Genomic DNA, 23,323 nt, shown 5'->3' with positions numbered 1-23,323 from the left:
ACTTAATATTTTAAAGAATATGGGAAACAGATAATGTCAGTCTGTAAAGTTGGGTAACTCTTCTGTTATGGCACTAATGCATTTCTATATTTCTCAGGTGCTCGTACCATTGAATTTGAGCAGTGAAACACATCATGTTTACGCATCAGGTAAAAACATCAATTGGACATTATAGCAACTATCAGGAGTCGAGTAACAAGATTGCGCTTACTGACAATCTCCTGATGTACATATTGAAATTCCTCTTGAAGGTTCTGGATTTCGCAAGGCAACTCACGAATACAAGCATCCTCTATGTCAGTATCATGAATGTCAGAAAATTAATCCTGGTTCGCGACGATCCTTCTGCGCGAAGAAAGAAGGCGATCCAATGTGTCCGACATATCTATAGGGTGCTGCAATGGGTCTGAAATCGCCGACCTCATCGGGTTGCATATCTTGGATACCGTCAAGAAACGCACATACTTACACAGGTCACCCCTTTACAGGGACGACAGCCTGGAAATATCAAACCAGTTGAAGGGCCACGCCATGAAAATCTTTAGGAAGGAGCTGATAAAAAATATTTAAAGCAACTGCTCTGTTCCTAATAGTTACCACCAACTAGACCACCGTCGACTTCCTAGACGTAACTGAAACAGGCAAGTATTATCCACACAAGAAGCCCAATGAGGAAACTGTGTACATTGAGAGAAGCTTCAAGCAGTTCACCCCACTGTACATACATTTACCAATCGTCTATACGCACACACACATCCATACATACATCTTAAACACGTATGCTGACACACACACGGGCATTAACGCATACGTATTCGCATACACACACATTCAAACACACACACACACACTGACATATAGTCATACTATTGATACATTATTCAGGCGCCAGTGTTAATCGTAAACTAATTTTGATAAGTAGTTTTAAATTGCATGGTTGTGTGATCTCTTAGTTTCTCTTTTGTCCGTTTTAAGCGGCACCTAATCCTCCCCTATTTTCGAACGTTAAGTTTAAATGAACCACGGTTCCAATTCACATTGGATTTCTCTAGATCGATGTAAGAAATCTCACTTGTGTGAAGTCTTTCTTGTTTAGAATGTAAATGATGATAGTGGATCATATGCAATCTTCTATGAGTGCTTTGAAAAAATTCTACTGATACAGCTGTCGTAAATATGGAATGTCATTTGTTTTTACTTTTTATACCTTCGGACAGCAAGGTCCAGCCACAGAATCGGACCTACGGTATAAATCGGATTTGGTACTTGTATATCTACAGTGTGGAGGCATATGCCCTAGTGGTAAGGGCAGCGGACTCGCGGTCGAGGGATCGTGGGTTCGAATCTCAGACCGGGCGATGTGTGTTTATGAACGAAACACCTAAGCTCCACGCGACTCCGGGAGAAGGTAATAGCATACTTCTTCTGATTCTTTCGCCACAACTTTCTCTCACTCTTTCCTTCTGCATCTAGCAGCTCACCTGCGACGGACTGGCTTCCCATCCAGGTGGGGAATTATACACCAATGAAACCAGGAAACCGGCCCTTATGAGTCAGGTATGGCTCGAGAAGGAACAAACAAGAACAATAACATATCTACAGTATCGTGCCAGCATTTGATGTCTTCAATGTTGTTTACCTTACAGCAATCTCTATATTGTCATACCTAACCATTTCTTGCGTCCTAACTAAATAATATATAAACGTGTGTGTGTGTTCGATTTTGTTTTTGGATATCAAAGTATTACTCTTCCTTAAAGGCTCTTATTCACTAAATTGTTTCAGATTATATTCACTAAATTGTTTCATAATATAATTTCTATAATTTACCGTTTCTCATTATAGCGTTGTTATTTGAGTGTGAGCCTTGATATGTTTCTCATCTTTTTCGTATATTTAATATACGTTTTATATAACCAATAAACTCTCCCTTCTGCTAATATTATAGCCTGTGGAGAAAACAAAATAGAAAATGTTGCAGTTAGATTTAGGTGTATATATAAAAGGAAATGCATGATGTACAAAACACACTACACGTATATATATGTGTGTGTATTTATATATATAAATATATATATATAGATATATGTACATGCATATATACACACATGCACACAAACACTCACACACACACATGCACACAAATACTCACACACACACATGCACACAAATACAACACACACACATATATATATATATATATATATATATATATATATATATATATACATATAGATAGATAGATAGAGACATTCACATACACTCACAAATACACACAGACGTGATTAGCATACGCATAAATGTATTTAATCACGTATGTACGCGCACGCGTTTAAGTGGGTGTGTATGAGCATGCGTTTGTGTGTGTGTGCGCGTGTGCGTGCATGCGTCTGTGTGTATATGTGTGTGGGTGTACGTGTGCGTGTGCATGCGTGTGTGTGTGCGTGCGTGTATATGTTGATGGAGTCCATATATGTATTTACTACTCTGCTGAAACAAGATTGCAATAAGTGGATCTGGTTTATGAACTAAAAAATTCATAACTTCATAATTTACTTGATATCCTTATTTGCTATTGCTATAGCATATAAAAGCAAATAGATTTGTAGGAAGATGGTGCGCATAAGGAAGAAATATCAGATGACAAAGTACGATTAGCTTCGAAAATGAAACACATATATTCACTATTTATTCAAGCAGAAAGTGATGTGTACTCAGATACAGAGGGAAAAGTAAAGCAATCTAATATTTACGACGAAAATATACATTACCGCATACCAGGCAACATACCAACAACGATATGAGCATTATAAAGTAATGCAGACACACTACAACAAAACTAGAACGAGTTAAACAAGAAATTCCGGAAAATTATTCTACCTAACTTTCATTTAAGACACGTCAATATTTCCCTAAAATTTTGATGAAAAATATAACTTAGTATATATAAAAGGTGCCTTTTTTTAAAAAGAAAATTATAAAATGGGAGCTCGGAAATCGGGCAGAAACAGTAGGTTTTCAAAGTAAATATAATCAGTTTCCAGCTTATGCTCTTCTACATTCACAGTGACTCAACTAACAACGCTTGTCATACAAATTTCAAAAACAAGAGGGCACAATTTCCAAGAAACAGCTAAATTTCAATTACAACAGTGATGTTATTTGTAAAACATGTTCTTTGTCTATCTCCTTATCCTCTTGAAGGTTTTGGATAAAATTATACTAATGAGTTCTTCGAATTTAATGAAATCCTATATTTTTGTGCAGCTGAAAATTGTTCTACATTTTAAATTGATGTAATGTTTGCATTGTTCAATTAAATGGAGCCGCATGAAACGATCGTACTGCATTACCTCTGCATATCCTTGTTGCTTATTTTGATTATAATCACCTTATTTCAAATTGTATGGATACTACCATACTAAATTCTGGTGCCTTCAACTTAAATACCATATTCATCGGAATCTAAATGTTTATAGAACTTATATATATATATATATTTAAAAATTAAGGGTAGAAATTGATATTAGTCAATTAAAACCAGTGGTCTAGCACATTAAAAAGAATCCGAAGATTAAAATATTTATATATACCAATTAAGGACTGAACACGAAAAGGTGGACAGTCAACATGCTAGATATAGACGTCAAATCGCCATTCTCCACAAAGATTTTGTTCTCAAATAAAAATAAAATTCAGCACGACCTAAAGCAATGGATGAGACAAAAGAAAAATACTAAATGGAATAATTACCTACGTAGGTAATTATTCCATTTAGTATTTTTCTTTTGTCTCATCCATTGCTTTAGGTCGTGCTGAATTTTATTTTTATTTGAGAACAAAATCTTTGTGGAGAATGGCGATTTGACGTCTATATCTAGCATGTTGACTGTCCACCTTTTCGTGTTCAGTCCTTAATTGGTATATATATATATATATATATATATATATATATATGTGTGTGTGTGTGTGTGTGTGTGTGTGTGTGTGTAGTCAATCCAAACATCAACAAGCAAGAAAAAACAGCAACGCGAGGAGGTGGAATAAGTACAGTGCTATTGGACGCTCAGAAAAGGATAGAAAATAAAGAGGATTTCACGTTTCAAGCGGCGCCCTTCACCAGAAATATAGAAAAAGTCTAAAGAAGGGAAGACGGAGAAAGAAAATCGCCAACGATACACACTTGGTCACATATTGAAATTACCGGAGCCGAATGGGTGAAGGAAAAGTTCTTCCAAAGACAGGAGAGTGCAAGAGAAGGAGGTATGTGTGGGTATGTGCATGCGCGTAGGTCTGTGTGTGTGTTGTGTGTGTATGTGTGTGTGTGTGTGTTCAATGATAGCACTATGTGTGTGCATTTATGTGTATGTGGTTGTGGCTGTTTATGTATGTGTGTGATTGTGCTAGTATCGTTTAAGGTCATAGGAAGAACTACTTATGACGGGCTTGGAGGTAGTAGTGATGCTGGCTAGGGCGATTTTGTAGTTTGCTGGTATGCCGAGAGAGATCCAGTGGGCCCCTAACTGGTCCCCCGATCTTAAAGATGTAATTTTTCTCTTCTTATTTCATCTTCTTTTAATAATTTTAAGTTCCCCGAGTTTATGTTTGTCTGTTTTGTATTTGTTCTGTTCTTTGTATAGCCCCTTATTGGTAATAAAGAGATAGATCTTAAAGGTGTGATGTGGATGTGTAATGAAGGAGCGGCTGGTGTGATGGTGATGCTAGCTGGTGCGCTAGTCTTCGTCACAGTATATTGTGTGTATGTAGACAATATTTTGTGTTTATGACACACCACGTTTTTGGCCTTGTCTGTTATCCCAATTGAGTGTCATAACTCTTACTGTGATATTGTTCAAAGCTCGTGCTCTTGAGAAGGCGACATATAATTGGCTATGAGAAAATACCGGTTGGGCAAATGTATTCCAACTTTTTCAAAGGTTTGCCCTTGAGCCTTATTAATTGTCATTGAATATGCAAGTCGAAGTGGAAACTGAAGTCTGTTTAGTGTAAATGGAATATTTGCATCACTAGGGCTAAGTTTAATTCTGGGAATTAGAACTGTACGACCTCTGTTGGAGCCTGTTACCAATGATGCCTCTACACAATGTTCGCGAAATCTTTGCGCCTTCGAAAGATTTCTTAGCAACATTACAAGTTTTAAGTTGAGGTGATGCGGAGGCATAACGGATGGTGTGAGTGAGTGTATGAAGTCAAATGGATAGTTCTGAACTTCCTCTTCATTATTGCAGGACATTGGATCTGCGCTTAAGTACGTTTTAACTACGTCTACTATGATATTAAGAACTTTTTCATTTATTGCAAGACAGTCAGAATTTTAAGGAGATAAAATTACTCGTTTTTCCATTTCTTCTGGTGTGCAGTTGTTGAAAATTTCTGGGTACATATGTACAAATTTAAATGCAAACGAGCGAAATAATTAATGGTTTTATGAATCAAAGTTTGGTAATTGCGTTTATTTCCACCACACGACATTTATTGCAAACATGTTTTAACTAACCTATACTATACACTATACACACACACGCACACACACACACACACACAACACACACACACACACACACCACACACACACACACACACACACATATATATATATATATATATATATATGTATGTATGTATATACAATAATAAGAGAGAGACCACATGTGGTCACTCTAACGCTAGAAATAGATCCGCAAAGGGAATCTACCACTAAAGAATTGTTCTCAAGCATTAATTCAACTCACCAAGAATGTAAGCGGGCAGGACAAATCAAAAATAACGAAAAAATAGATTAACTCTATACAATTGTTTCATTGTTAATAGATTGTTTAATTTTACTTACATAATCATTTTCGAATCCTCAGTAGAGTATATCAAAAATATAATTTGCTGGATCGAACACCAAAATCCATACGAAGCCGAGCAAAGGCGAACGGCACAGCCGATTACATTTGCAGTTGCATTCAAATATCCTCACTCCTGGCGCGTTGGAAATACCGGATGTAAATACTACCCCAGTAATTTACTGCCGGTTTGAGAACATATTAATTTATAATTAAACTCACAATAAGGGTGAAAAAAATTGAATATTAATTAATAACATCAATTTAAAACACCAAGTGGCCTAGCGTAAAAAAACTGTGATACAGTAAAAATTATTAATACAAGTAATAAGAGAGAGACCACATGTAGTCTCTCTAACGCTAGAAATAGATCCGCAAAGGGAATCCACCTATATATGTATATATATATATATATATATATATATATATATATATATATGTATATATGTCTCGAGTTGTAGCTGTAATTCAGAGGGGCCAGCCTTTTCATATTCTGTGTGAGGCTGAATCTCATTGAAAACTACGTTGATGTTATGTTTGTGAAGTACTGAGCCATTTCTGAGTTAATTTTATCCTCGTGAGGTAATGAAAAATGAAATTGACAGCCAATATTTGCTGTGTCTCTGTATCTATGTAGAAACATTTCGTTGAATTTATGTATCTACTGTCTCTTTCACTTCCTTTGTGTCCCTCTTCTCTCCCGCTTTTGATTTAACAATATATATATGTATCTGTGTATCTACTTCTCTTGCGATGTGGTAAACATTTAAAAACACAAAACGAACGCCATCAGCACTCACTGTCTCTTTCACTCTCTTTCTCTCTCGCTCTTTCACATTCTCTTTTACTCCCTCTCTCTCTCTCTCTCTCTCTCCCTCTCTAGATATAGAAACAAAGAATAGAATAGAATACAAAGAACTTGTGACAAAGCAAGCAGGGTGAACACGTGGTATAAAACCGACAAATATCAAGGAGTGATGTTTGTAGAGGCCACAGCCCATGGAGAGCTAGACCGTAGATTTAGAAAAGCTCTGAAGGAGACCAAACTCAACATTAAAATTGTTGAAAATTAGGGAACTCTGTCAGATCACAACTATGTAGGACGTACACCTTTAAGAATACCATGTGCACCAGTGATAACTGCATGGAATGTAAGATTAGCCCTGGTATTAACTGTAGAACTTGAAATGTAGTTTACAGCATAAGATGCATAGAAGGAATAAATGAACATCTAAGACAATATGACGACAGAAAACAGTCCTCCATACTCTACCAACATGCCAAAGACCACCATGGAGGTAACTTGGGTCAACTTGACATCCGCATCTTATCCAAGCACCCAAAAGATCCAACACTCAGACAAATACAGGAAAACGTCCTTATAAATGAAACCTCCCCAATACTAAATAGGAAATATACATAGTAGATACCATACCTCCATACCCACAGTTTACACAGGTAGAGTAGAATAGTTAGTGGACTGTCAGGTAGATAAATGTTTGTATGTGTGTGGGGGGTGTGAGTGTGTGTGTATGCACCTTTTTTCTGTATGTAAGCATATAGATATGAAAATAAACAGATCAACATACAGACGGATAGGTACGTAGGTTACAGGAACAGATACATATGGAGACACGGATCCACATATATAAAGATGCACATCCATGCATACAAACATGGTACATAGTTGCATAACACGCACATACAAACATGCACACACAAGGAGACAGAGGTGCGCACACATGCTCACACACACATACATTGAAAATACACAAACACGGACATGCAAGCACATAAATATGCAGGAAACGCACATACAGATGCACACACATACATACATATATACATATGCATACACACACATATATATACATACATACACATGCAAACACACACATACATACATGCATGTATAGGCACACACACACATGCGCACAAACAAACAAAAAGGGAACGCAGTGTAAATAACAGACGGAGTCAAGACTATTGAAGAGGTTGCAAGACACAACGAAAATTTTAGGAAAATAAAAATGAGAAATAAATGGAAATTTTACCGGTGAATATGTTACATTATAAGGCACAAAAAGAAAATTACTCTCCCCAGACACAGTATATATATATATATATATATATATTATATATATATATATATATATATTATATATATATATATATATATATATATATATATGTGTGTGTGTGTGTGTGTGGTGTGTGTGTGTGTGTGTGTGTGTGTGTGTATAGGCACGGGGCATATACTGGATTGCCTCGTGTATATATATTTAATCTAAGTGTACCTGCTGAAGAAGGCTTCACCTAGCAAATTATTTTGTTTGCTAAAAAGGTCTGAAACCATTGGTCCAGGAGTTAGATGGTAAATGCATTTATTTTTCATTCCCTTCGAAATTTTATCCCTAATAGCGGTTTGGAATTTAACTGTACTCTCTAGAGTGTAAGTAGTCCTATTATGGATACCTCTTATGTGCTTAAATGTACACTGTATTTATATATATATATATATATATATATATAAGCTACTAAATATACATTAAGGGTAAACTAAAAACAATACATAAATTAAACAATAATTTAAAATTAATTAATATACACAATGCTAGTACAAGCCATAAATATAGTAATCAAAATAAGAAATGGTTCAAATATAGACAAACTCATTAAATCAACTGACTATATAATTAATATATATGTGTAGTATCTATAGATTCAATATATTACTCAATAATATAGTTGACTAAATATCATTTAATATAATACCTAATTATCTTAAATTTAATACTACTTAATAAATATACCACCTAATTATTAAATAATATATTGCCTAACAAAATTAATTCTCAAATTAAATTAAATGTAATACGTTAGATCCATTTATAAAAAATAATAAATCATTCTAAATAAATAGATCTAAAAATTAATATCTATCGTAACTTATAACTATCAATATATATAAAAATGATATAATGCCGTAAATTATTTACTAATGGAAAGTAAGAAACATTTAAGCCCCCAAAATTAAAGAAAGGTGCAAGAATATTATAACAGATAAACAATACACAACGAAGATATTCAGCCACAACCGACAGTCCACTACAAATCCAGTCAATAACAATAATAATAACAACGTTCAAACTCAAAATAATACAAGATCCAAATAATATTGATAAACAAACTATGTTACGAAGTTCAACGATTAAATTAATCTATCTGGATTTTAAATGTATAAAAATATATGTTTTAGCGTCTTATTAATATACCCAATGCTATTACTAGTCATGAATAATACAATAAAACATAGGATATAGTTCAAATATACACAAATTCATTATATAAACTTACTATTTTATTAATATTTATGTGTAATATCTATAGATTTAATATTTCACACGATAATAAAGTTAAACATAATATAAATTAAAATAAAAACTAATTTACTTAAATGTAATACTACTTAATAAAAATATTACTTAATTATTAAAAAATGTATAGTCTAACCAAATGTAATTATATATATGTAAAATCAATTTGTGAATCTCTCAAAAAGAGATATTCAGTATCATTATTCTAGAGTAAAGACTATTTGGCCACACAACATGGCAGTCCTGGTTAAGAGGACAACAACAACAATAACAGTAACATTCTTCCTCGCCAGAACTACCCCGTTATGTTGGCAAATAATCTTTACTATATATACACAGATTGGGGAAGCAAAACTTGGAAAATAATGTATAATTCACCAAATTGTTTATTTTACAATATCCAACAACCTGACATAAATATAATTTTAACCCAAGTTTATAGGGATAGAAAAAGACAACTTATTCAATATGTCCGGCTTCATTGTTCAGCACAGCCTTCACACGCCACCTTATGGCATCACAACACTTCATGATGAAGTACTCAAACTTGTGGCGCTCTTCCCTCAGGATTTACTTAAGATTATCAACATTTGGATGCGAAGTTCTGTTGATAGAGTGCTCTAATTTCTAATTTTCCCCATGTGGCATAGTCCAGGGAGTTCCAGTGTGGGCTGCAAGAAGACCAGAAGTTGGCAGGCCAAATGTCGGCAAAGCTGTCTTCGCAGGATTATTGCATTTACATTGCGGTACAAGGAGGAGCACCATCTTGGGTCCACACATAATTACCATTGGGATAGTTAAACTTCAGCCAAGGCAAAACCTTATGCCGCAGGACTCTATAATTAACTTCAGCCCCCACCTTTTCCCCAGACTTGGAAAAATGGAGAGGCATCAGTTTTCCGTTAAGCACCACGATCCAAGTACTACTACCTGAGCTGAAGCTAGGGTCCTTGGTCCTAAAGACGCCCTTTACTTCAGAAGTGAGTTAGCAAAGTATCGATCGTTGCGACGGTTTAAAACAGCATCAATGGTAAAGACTTTTTCATCCGAAAAGATTTTGGCGGTGTCTCCATTGTGCTTCAGGTATCGCAACACTTTTTTGACCCGTTCATGCCTTCTGGATTTCACTGCATGGGTCAATAGGTATCTAGGAAGGCGTCATCACATATGACCCCAATAGTAAATCAGTGTGTACTGCATTTCTGATGGCTTTTGGGTCAACTTTCATGTCATTGGATGGCTTTCTCATGGATGTTGTTGGGTCTTTCGAAATTTTGGCTTTGAGAGATTTAAGAAATGCATTATCACGTTTTTTATTTATGCCTCCATTTCCTTGCTTTCTCTTGATGCTTCCCATATCCAGCATTCGGTTTTTAACGCTTTAGACAGTGCTCACAGAGGCCCTAAGCGTCTCAGCAATACGTCTAATTGCAACTCCTCCACGAAGCAAATCTGCAATAAAATCTTCGAACAGACGGTCAGTAGCGACACCTGCTGGTTCTGACTACGCTGCATTGATAAAGGGCAACAACCCTGAAACATGCCTGTAGATGTCTGACTAGCAAGGTGAAGCGGCTGACCTCCCCTGTTCGAAGGTTGTAATGGACGCAGGTTCGTGTGTCATATAGCTAGCTAGAGGCGATGGCCTCTTGGAGCTAATCAGCGACAGTTTTAGTCTTATATTTATAGACTGCCATATTAGTATGGCGATAACTATTAATATCCAGTAATGCTGCCGTAAATTCCTTTAGAGAGACTTAGTAATTTTAATATTTCTAATATATATATATATATATATATGCATATATATATATGTATATATATATATGTATGTCTGTGTGTCTGTGTTTGTGCCCCCACCATCACTTGACAACTGATGTTGGTGTGTTTACATCCTTGTAACATAGCCGTTTGAGAAAACTAACTGATAGAAGTACTAGGCTTACAAAGACTAAATCCTTTCGTCGACGAAAGGTGGTGCTACAGCATGGCCTCAGTCACATGACGGAAACAATGAAACAATAAAAAAACTATGCCCTTTTAATCCCGGGCAACGCCAGGTATCTCTGCTAGCACACACACACACATACATATATATGGCAAATGAAAGACGGAAGATGGCATATACCAGGTGTAACCCATATATATGTGTATATATAAATGTATATATATATATATATATATATATATATATATATATATATATATATATATATATATATATATATATATATATATAATTAATGTAGGATAAAATTTATTTCGGGGAAAAAATTTATCAATGGCCAGCATATCAAAAAATACCTTTAAAGGTTAAATTTATAAATAATTTACAAAATAAGGGCAAAAGAAAAATTCTAATGCCAAATATGCCGAAAAAAAGACAATGATTGTCAATAAACCATTATAATTAATGCGTTTCGAAATAAAACCGATAGAAATCTCTAAAAAATTCGTTATTACCGTATTGGTCCAATTTCGGGGTTAATTCGTTAGAAATTTTCCCCTCTTCAGCGGCAAATACGCGAGATATAAGTGAAATACTTACACATACCCATATATATATATATTGTCGATACACACACACACACACACCACACACACACACATATATATATATATATATTATATATATATACATATATATATATATGTATATATATATACATATATATATGTGTATATATAAATGTATATATGTATATATACATATATATATATATATACATATATACATATATACATTTATATATACACACATATATATGTATATATATATATATACATATATATATATATGTATATATATGTATATATATATATGTGTGTGTGTATCGACAATATTAATAATAAGGATTACTACGAAGTTGCATATCACTACATTTAATTTTTTTAATTTATGTACAACTTTACACAGACCCTTACCATTTACAAATATATATATGCGCGCGTGCGTATGTGTGCGTGCGTGTGTATGTGTATGTGTGTGTGTATGGATTGATGGATGTACCAAATCCTTTAATATTAATCATAATTAAGAATGCTTAGTAAAATCTTATTTTTCTATTTTGAATGATCTATCAAACGAACTTCAATAAGTTTCACTTTAAATAGATTATTCCAAGTATGCTCAAGATGTTTCGAGCACATTTATAATGTTTTGAAATGAACATAACATCCTCATATATTGAAAGATTTTATTGCATAACTTGATGGTTCCATACAAAGAATATTTGTCATTAGTCCACTATTTTATGGTCTGTTTCTCTCACTCTTTCTTTACTTTCTTTTTCTCGCTTTTTCTTTCTCTCCCCCCCTCTCTCTCTCTCTCTCTCGCTGTCTCTGTTAGTGGATTCACACTGGGAAAATGCTTAATGGACACCTTTGATTATATGAACGGTAATATTTGACAGTTACTTATTTGACTCAATTTTGAAGTGTACCAATACCTTCGGGGAAATATGAAATTAGACAGTAAAGTATATGCTAATACTATAAATTATGCAGCTTTCTGAAGCCCACAGTAATCGCTTTATATATTTCACACATAATTTACAAATCTATCCAACAGGAAAATGACATACAAACGAAGACTGTTTGAAAACAAAAAAGAAAAAGAAAAACCTCTGCTGTGCGTCACTGTGGTTTGAATTGTTTGATCACCGTTCCTAATCTCCTGATTTGGCCCCATCTGACAATCAGCTGTTCCCTAACAAATATCTGAACGGATATTTAATAGAACGTTCCGTAACTAACTAAACAAATCAATGGTTTTGCATAAGCATGCGGTTTCAGGCCCAAAGACCAAATTTTCAGATGCTAGTTTTTCTTTTAGACACTAAAACAAAGTTGACCTCGGCCGAATTTGAACTCAAAACGTAAGGACAGACGAAATGCCGGTAATATATTGTGCGTCGTGCTAACATTTCTGCCAGTTCGCCCCGACTATTAAATATTGACTCTACTTATGCATTATAAGTAGCGTATAATATTTCGTGAAAAACCTTTTCTTCCAATTTGGAAGATGAAATGAGAAGAACATTAAATTTTTTGTCGGCGCCCTGCTGCGCGCACCACCGGACCATGTGCGTGTGAGAGGCTGGGTAAAGGCATTCATCCATTCTCCAGAAGTATCATGTTGGTGTTTCACGTTTCCAATTCTGCACAGCGCAGCATGGCCCGGCAGCATGTCGGCTTTCTATGTCACCCATGATTTAACTATATAATGCAAAATGGTCATACAAAAAACAAAACAATAAAAACAAACTGCTGTTGTGACACACAGCCATTTGAGTTTGATTGTATGACCACTTTCGGATGCTACGCTCGCCACCTGCAGTTAGTCATCCCTTGTAATCCCTCTCCCGTTTAGTCGGAGGAGTAAATACAGGGTCTCCAAGATTTAATGATTGAGTGAAATCAGATGCATTCTTTTAAAACTTTTATTTATTTTTATCAAGTTTAATAAGGGTTGAAAGTGTATAAATTTTGAATTTTGTTTATAGTTCAATTTTCATTCCTGTTGGACCCCTTTTATTTTCAATTTGGCAGCAATCATTTTCTTTATCTCCATCCCCGAGATGGATTAATCGTTTAGCTGAGTTTAAAGAACACATCCAGTTAGCAGTGCAGGATCTAATTCCTGAAATGTTTCAAAATATGTTTCACAACGCTAAGGAGAGACTTGAAGGATACAGCCATGTTGAACGTTTCCAAGAAAAGTTCGAAGAAAGATTTATAAATCTATTTGTTTAGGTAACAACTCTGTCAGTTTTCTTTTTAATTTGCTTTTTAATTTAATTTAATTTAATCTTTTTAAATTTGTTTCATTGAAACAAGTAGTTAATTCTGGAACACCCTCTATGGTGTAGCGTTGTTAGTTTTTGCATTGGTCGAGTAGATATTAAAACCAAAGGTCTTCTCGCGGTAAACATCCATTCTTTTTGTTAAGCATATTGTATTAAGGAGTATGCTATTGAAAATGTATCTCTCCTTTATAGGCGTGGCTGTGTAGTGGAGAAGCATGCTATCCAATCATGTCGCTTTGGGTTCAGTCCCACTATGCGGCCTGTTGAGCAATTACGGCTCCGTGCCGACCAAAGCCTTGTGTACTGAATAATTGCCATTACTGTATTAATATTCAAAATAACACATACAACTCACTTATTACTGTCATACAATAAACAAACAGAAGTCTTTGTATGAAATGGATCTTTTTTCTACTTCAATTATTACGAGTTTTTTTTTAATAATAAAATACACACACACATAAAGAGTAAAAGTAATTACCCGATCAACGACGGGCATTACTGCTAGTTTCCTACATAATCAGCTTCCACTATTTACGATTAACTGTGAATCATCCTATGGACGATGCAAAACGTGCAAAGTTTACACATCATCGTAATCAGAAATGTCTGCCACAATCGACTTCTTAAATAGGCATGAAATAGTTTTTATAGTTGAATAGCATATCCGGAGGCCATACAATGAATAGCTAATTAGCAAATTTAAAACCATTTGGTAACATACAACATACACACGTACATACATTTTTGTATATGTGTGTATTGTGTGTGTGTGTGTTCGCGCGCGTGTGAAGGATATATATATACATATATATATATGTATATATACATGCATATATATATATATATATATATATATACATGTATGTATGCTTGTGTATATGTGTGTATACATATATAGGGTGCCCCAAAATCCACTGAGGGGTTTCAGTTTTTAATAACTTCCTTAACTTTACGAATAAATGCATGAAATTTTGATACAGATGACAGAAGGAAAATTGATATCCACAAGTGAAAGTTTACACTACACTACACCAAAATTCAAAAATGACATCGCTTAAATGGCAGCCATTTTCGGCTTCATACGCCTGTGCTCTTTCCAAATCAAGTGTTTCAGACCGCACTTCTCTTATTTCTTTCTTGATGTCCTCCTTCAGTTGCACTAGGATCTCCGGTTTTTTTAAGTAAACCCTCTCTTTCAGGTATCCCCACAAAATAATCCGGGCTAATCAAGTCTAGGGAACGTGAAGGCCATTCAAAGTAGACCTTGCACATGGTTCCAGCAAGATAGGGGAAATGTTCATTACAATGCAGTTACTCCGAGAGTGCTCTGGAGAGAGAATAATTTCTCGCTACGGCAATGTCTACTGGACTTCACGTTCCCCAGACTTGACTAGCCCGGGTTTTTTCTTGTGTGAAGGACTATCCTCGTTTTAAGGCCTCTGAGAGAACAAGTTGATATCAGTCCCAGAACAGCTGTCATGTATCTCCACAAACTTGATGACAGAGCAGCACCAAGGAAGCCAATTCAAGTGGAGAAAAACGGGGCCGGTGAGATGGTGGAGAGGTTACAAGCATTTTGAGACACTGTCATAATCCCTGATGAGTCAAGATTTGCTGTATTTCCTGATAGTGGTCGAATGTGGGTCTGGAGACTGTGATCAAGAATTCCATGTGAAAAAAGTTGAAGCCAACAATGAAACACGGCAGCTATTCTGTGATGATCTTTGGAGCAATTTGGAGCAATCGTTGATGAGAGCTGGTGGAGTGTGAGGAAAACTTAAACTCAGATAAATATGCGTGCATATTGCAGAAAGCACTCCTTTCAATCTTCTCCAGTGGTAAAATGATTAAAGAATACTCTTATTTATGGAAGATGGGACTCCTTGTCACACAGCTAAAATGATCCAAGATTTGTTGAATGAGATTGGCATTAAAAAGCCAATAACTAGATATGAACCCTTTTGAACACCTCTGGGATATAATGGACAGAAACACTTCATAAAACGAACAAGAGAACATCTTCAAAACCATATCTTTTGAGACTACTGCATGAAACGTGGCATGCAATCCGCAACAAAATATTCATCTGATCAGTAACATGGCTAATATGGTCCTTGCATTAAAAAAGTACAAAGGGCATGTCTACTAGATATAAAATACTCACATAACAATTAATAAAAATATAATTTTGGATTTAAATAAATTTTAATGATCACAAGAGTGTTTATTTATTTCTGCCATGTCTGTATATATATATATATATATATATATATATATATATATATATATATATATATATATATATACTTTATTTAAAGCAGCAGAAAATTCAACAAAATCTGTTACTCTGAGTTTCTCGTTGCCGTTCATCTGACTCTTACAAACGCTACACCTTTAAAAAAATGGACTTGTTTGATTGGCCCTTTAGAAATAACGGTCAATCTTCGAGCGATAAACAAAAATGAGCTCAAAAATATATGTATATATATATGAAAAAATGATAAAAATTATAAAAATTATAAAATTCGAGGAAAAAACCTTACATTGAATAAAATACATATTGACGTTAATGAAGAAAATATAATTAATGCATGAAAATAAAACGCATTATAAATATTACACTGCAATACATATTCATATTAAAGTGTACATATATATATCAACATACACAGAAGGATGCGTGCAAACGCCAGACATATACAGACGTATAAATATAAATATAAAATATACACACAAATGCATGCATACATATATGTACGCAATCTATCTCGCACGCAAGTTAAAATCATCGATGCTAATGTAGCGTTTCTTATTTACGGAGTAAAGCTTAAGTAAGGGGGACGTAAAGTCGTATCAGTATCAGTTAGAGAAAAAACGAAAGAAAGGAAGAGAGAGAAAAGGAACGAAGAAGGGGGAAGGAAAAAAGAAAAAGGAGGGGTGGGGAAAAAACGAAATAAGAAAAATTATGTATACAAGCTGTGTAACCGCGTTATTGACATATATGGAGACAAGTATACAAATACACAAGTTCGAATGGATACATACACATACAGTCGTGTATGTGTGTGCTTAAGCACAAACATACGCTCACTTACACGTACACAGAGACGCATGCTTACAAATACATATCCAGCGGGTAAAGTTCCATCTTTTTCAGCTGTTTGTTCTTCCTACTTGTGCAGAGTCGCTCAAACTTTTATAAGGAGCGGGTTACACCGGAGTAAACACATAAATGTGAAACAAGGTGGAAAAAAGAGTACTCAAATACCAGTGTTTACTCCGATGTAACCCGCTCCTTATAAAAGTTTAAGCGACTCTGCACAAGTAGGAAGAACAAACAGCTGAAAAATATGAAACTTTACCCGCTGGATTTTTCTCAGAAAAATATACCTATCCCTGCACGGAAGCAATATCTCAAAGGTCTTATAGAGAAAACGGAAGAGTTTATTCGAAGATTGAGATGGAAAGCTTTCTTCTTTGATACTAAACAGAAAACAGACGGAAACAAATATGGATTTAAATCTCCCAGAAACCCGCCACCTATTCCGGAATTAGAAGCCTTCGAGAAAGACCTGATCGAACTTATTAGGAAAATTAAATTCCGCAAATATACCAACCAATTACAGAGAAATATGAGAGAAAAAATTAAGGAGATTAACAACTCGAATAAGATCTTCGTTAATTCTGATAAGACAAGGAACTTATATGCACTTGATAAGGGCGTTTATAAGCGCCTGATTTCGAATAGTGTCACAGATACATACAAAAAAGATAACACGAATATATACAAAGAGGTGAACTTAGAAGCAAGGGGAATAGCTAACGATCTTAAGATTAGCGATAGAATTGAATATCTTTCACCACGACCAGCTGTTATTACTCTAAAAGACCATAAAGCCAATTTTAATAGAAACCCCAAATGTAGATTGATAAATCCGGCTAAAACTGAGATAGGAATTATTAGCAAAAATATTTTGGACCGTATTTTAGCTAAGTTAGATAGTGAAGTAGACTTGAGAATTTGGAAGAATAGTAAGTCAGTCATAGAGTGGTTTAAAGGTATTAGCTATAAGAATAATTGTAGTTTCACACAATTCGACATTATTGACTTTTACCCGTCAATATCTAGGACGTTGCTCCTAAGGGCATTGGACTTCGCCAAGCAGTATGTCAGCATCGACTTCGCCAAGCAGTATGTCAGCTCGGAAATTGATATTATTATGCATGCGAGGAAATCGCTTCTTTTTTCGAGGATTCCACCTGGATTAAGAAGACTGAGGATTCTCTTTTCGATGTACGACGGGGCTGAGTTATGTATGCTCATATGAGCCTTTATTCTCCATAATCTAAAAATAGAATTCCCATTTAAAGATGCAGGTTTATATAGGGATGACGGCCTTATAGCCACGCATAATCTAAACGGCCATGAATCAGATAGACTTAGGAAGGACCTTATTGCTTTCTTTCAAAGAATGGGATTACGGGTTACAATAGATGCTAACCTGAATAGTGTAGATTTTTTAGACGTAAATTTTAATGTAAGGTCGGATAGATTTAAACCTTTCCGTAAGCCCAATGAAAAGCTATCGTATATTAGCAAAGATTCGAACCATCCACCAGTTATCCTTAGGAACTTAGTCAGCAATGTAGGTAGAAGAATATCTTCAATTTCTTCGGACGAGGCAGCATTCCATAATGCTGCACCTTATTACGATAGCGCATTAAAGAATAGTGGATTCTCTGAGAAGATCCAATACAGCCAGCTTAATGCTGATAATAATGCTGCACGAAGAACTAGGACCAGGAAAGTTTTGTGGTTCAACCCGGCTTTCAATTTGGCCGTAAAGACTAATATAGGTAAGGAATTTTTGAGATTAGTCTCTAAGCATTTTAAGCAGGGCCATAAATTCTATAGGATATTTAATAGAAGAACCCTGAAGGTTAGCTATTCTTGTTGCAGAAATTTCGCCTCTTACATTAGCCAACATAATAGGAATCTGATTGAGATTAAACATGGTGCCGAGCCCATTAAGAAATGCAATTTCAAAAACGAAAACTCTTGTCCGTTAGAAGGGAAATGTCTAGTGAAAGGAGTAGTTTATAGAGCCAAGGTGCAAATAGAAGGCTCATCGGAATACAAGACATATACAGGGGCTTCAGAAAATTCATTTAAAACACGATTTTATTCACATAAAAATGCATTTAGATACCCAGAGAATAGGAAGAGGACCAGCCTAGGAAAATATGTCTGGGAACTAAAAGAAAAGGAAACCCCACCTTTCAACGTGACATGGAGCATTCTGGACAGAGCGGCACCATACAGGCATGGAGCACACAGAAATAATTTTCAATGCAAGCTTTGCCTATTAGAGAAACTGTATATTTTATTCAAAGACAATAATTCTTTGAATCAAAGAAGTGAGGTAATGAACTTATGTAGACACGCAACCAAATTTAAAATGTCAAATATAAATATACCATATGGATAGAGTATATATTTTGTATTTTTGATTTTTGAAATTTTCATTTTGACTCTTGGACTAGTATGTAAACGCGACGATGGATTTGTTTCGCGCTATGCAGATTTCATTCCGTATAGCAAAGTCTCATGCATATATTTTGTTTATTTTGTTTATATTTTTACATATACATTAGGAAAAACCTTCGGCTTTGTTTATTTCATGTTATTGTATTGTATAGGATTACCTTGATTTTTAATTTATAGATGATCCAAAATAGGGTGTTATATTTTATATATCTTTCGTATATTTTTTATTATTGCACTCACCTTTTTTTAAAAAGCAATGTTGTCAAAAATTAGAATTTTGATGAAAATATGTGTATAGCCATGGATATATATTTGTAAGCATGCGTCTCTGTGTATGTGTAAGTGAGCGTATGTTTGTGCTTAAGCACACACATACACAACTATATGTGTATCTATCCATTCGAACTTGTGTATTTGTATATTTGTCTCCATGTCAATTTGTCTCCATGTCAATAACGCGGTTACACAGCTTGTATACATAATTTTTCTTATTTCGTTTTTTCCCCACCCCTACCTTTTCTTTTTTCCTTCCCCCTTCTTCTTTCCTTTTTCTCTCTCTTCCTTTCTTTCGTTTTTTTCTCTAACTGATACTGATACAACTTTACGTCCCCCTTACTTAAGCTTTACTCCGTAAATAAGAAACGCTACATTAGCATCGATGATTTTAACTTGCGTGCGAGATAGATTGCGTACATATATGTATGCATGCATTTGTGTGTATATTTTATATTTATATTTATACGTCTGTATATGTCTGGCGTTTGCACGCATCCTTCTGTGTATGTTGATATATATATGTACACTTTAATATGAATATGTATTGCAGTGTAATATTTATAATGCGTTTTATTTCCATGCATTAATTATATTATCTTCATTAACGTCAATATGTATTTTATTCAATGTAAGGTTTTTTCCTCGAATTATATAATTTTTATAATTTTTATCATTTTTTTATATATATATACATATATTTTTGAGCTCATGTTTTGTTTATCGCTCGAAGATTGACCGTTATTTCTAAAGGGCCAATCAAACGAGTCGATTTTTTTTAAAGGTGTAGCGTTTGTAAGAGTCTGGATTGAATTGATATATCGGTTCCACTATAGCAAAAACTCTCTGATGAACGGCAACGAGAAACTCAGAGTAACAGATTTTGTTGAATTTTCTGCTGCTTTAAATAAAGCATATTACTCTTCCACTGGTATTTGAGTACTCTTTTTTCCACCTTGTTTCACATTTATGTGTTTACTCCGGTATATATATATATAATATATATATATAATATATATATATAATATATATATATATATATATATATATATATATATATATATATAAAGAGAGAGAGAGAGAGAAAGAGAGAGAGAGAAAAAGAGAGAGATACACACAGATATGCATATATACATATACATGATCTGATCAATAAATATCCGGATTCTTGCCGTAGCAACGAAGCTAAAGTATGCAGAGTATTGTGCATGCGCACTGAGTTTAATGTTCTAGTTGACTTCCGCTGTTTGCAGCAGTGCTTGGACGGTAGGTGTGTAGCGTATAAACGTCGCATTGACCATGACAGAAATTTGCATCAAATTTTGCCAAAACCTTGGTGATAATTGCTCAGAGGCTTACGCAAATTTGCAAAAAGTTTTAATCTTTCAAGACACAATCAAGTAACTGAAACCTGAGTGCTTTTTTGGTCAGCTGAAAGCTCTTTTCGCACAAACTTGGCAGACCCGCGTCTCATATCCAAGCCTTCAGTGATAATAGACTGAACTGAACCGTGACTAATCTGCACATCCTCTGACAACTCACAGACGGTATTTCAACGATCTCCTCTCACAGCTGCACACATATCTGCGATGTTTTCCCCTGCTTTGCTGGTTGCGATTCTCCAAGAACGTCCGTCATTATCGACATTGTTGTGACTATCTTCGAAACGTGTGAACCACTCGCACACTTGTGTGTGGCTCGTGCACTCTTTTCATAAACTTTCTGAACAAGTATCATCATGACAACTTTCTCTGTTATCGTCAATGCGGCGATCACACGCTACACACCTTCCTTCCAAGCACTGCTGTAAACAATGGAAGTGAGCCAGAACTTAAAACTTAGTGCGCGTATACAACAGCATTCAATGTCAATCTGTGCCAAGCGGCCTTACTCTGAATGCTTTAGCTTTGTTACCATGGCAACAGTCCGGATACTTATTGATTAGACCTCGCATGCATACTTACATATAAATACATACACACATACATAGCCACATATATATGTAGGAGTTACGTAATTTGAAACAGATTTGTCATTGCCTAATTTACGAATCATGGGAATTACCGACAGCGATCTCCCTTGGCAAACATTCTAGGAGCGTCGAAGAAATTGGATTTATGTCCCTTGTACTAATCCCAATGAGCCGTAGAATGTTCTAAGATGTAATTTAGTCGCCAGTGGGGAGCCAACAGTCTCTGGGCTATATATTGAATACCCGTAGAACCTCAATCTCTCTTCGATCGCCAGACTTCATGCTAGAGACATCTCTTGTGTTGAGAGCATACAGATTTTGTAACACGTGGCCCAAAGAACCAAACGCCTTAGTGGAACTCCGGTCATTAAGACGCACATGTGCATGACTTGCTTTTACACGAGAAGCAAACCTAAATAGCATATGAAATTCTCTCATACATTTTATTTTGCCTTCTACAGATGGAACGTGACAAGGCAAGATAATATGTACTCATTCTTCATTTAAGTACCCCTTCAACCGAAGTATGATATTGGTGAATTCTTACCTGGTTCTGAATTGATATTAAATTACTTACGAAGTTTAAGAATGGCGCTTTCATTTATTCCAATCAAGAATGCATTTTACTTTTCGTAACACGATGAGTTTTGTTTCTTAATTAACCTCTTGTTCCAGCAGTAGCAAGGCAAATTTTCCGTGTAGCCAATGTTCATGTTACAGTGGCAACCCCTTGTTACATATATATCATGTTTGCTTACTGGTATAGTATTCCAGGTTAATATTACTTCGGTTAGTCGCATTACTCTTCATCCGTATTATGTCTGCACAGAAACGTGTAAACTAGCTCTCATTGATAGCAGTATTTAATTATATTCGTTAATCGATCGTTAAGGTATTAATGACTGAATGGCTATGTAATTGTACAGAAATATATACTTGTTGTATAAAAACACATTGAAATAATTATATGACATTATCGATTTTATAATTGTTTATATGCTTTTATACTACATTATGAATTGTATCATCGATGTATCTATTTCCACGAAACCAAAACCGGAGATTTGTATCAACAAGCCTAGAGCATAATCTCATGTAAAGAAAAGAATAGATTATGTCTTAATAACTGCAGTCAAAGTGTTGTGGTCGTGGTCGTAGTAGTTGTCGTCGTCGTCATTAGCGGCGGTGGTTGGCCGTCCATCGTAAGTCGACGCTGATTGTTCAGAAACCATTTCTGGCAGGTCGCACATGGGCTACAAAGCCTTCTCTCCATCTGCTACAGGTGAAGTTGACTTAATGCAACAGAGAAGTGTCGTTATACGTATACTCTTTTGTATTCTCTCTGATGTTTCTCCTCAACGGCTGGAACTACAAACCTCAGCCATCAGCTAAAGTGAACACCCACAGGCCGGGGTGAATTAGCTAGGTTTTGGTCTGAGCCCACTTTTTTTACCAACCTTTTCTAGAGGCTTCCCTTTCAGAGGCACGCA

General features: G+C 35.2%; 1 protein-coding gene across 1 annotated transcript; it reads right to left on the bottom strand.

The window, feature by feature from the left end:
* Positions 1 to 4,852: 4,852 nt before the first annotated feature.
* Positions 4,853 to 5,182, bottom strand: LOC118765694. Its single transcript, XM_036508074.1, has one exon. The coding sequence runs from the start codon at positions 5,180 to 5,182 to the stop codon at positions 4,853 to 4,855; it is 330 nt and encodes a 109-aa protein (XP_036363967.1).
* Positions 5,183 to 23,323: the final 18,141 nt, after the last annotated feature.

Source organism: Octopus sinensis, linkage group LG12 (genome assembly GCF_006345805.1).
Source record: "Octopus sinensis linkage group LG12, ASM634580v1, whole genome shotgun sequence".
Classification (NCBI taxonomy): domain Eukaryota; kingdom Metazoa; phylum Mollusca; class Cephalopoda; order Octopoda; family Octopodidae; genus Octopus; species Octopus sinensis.
This window is presented reverse-complemented; position numbering and strand designations above follow the sequence as displayed.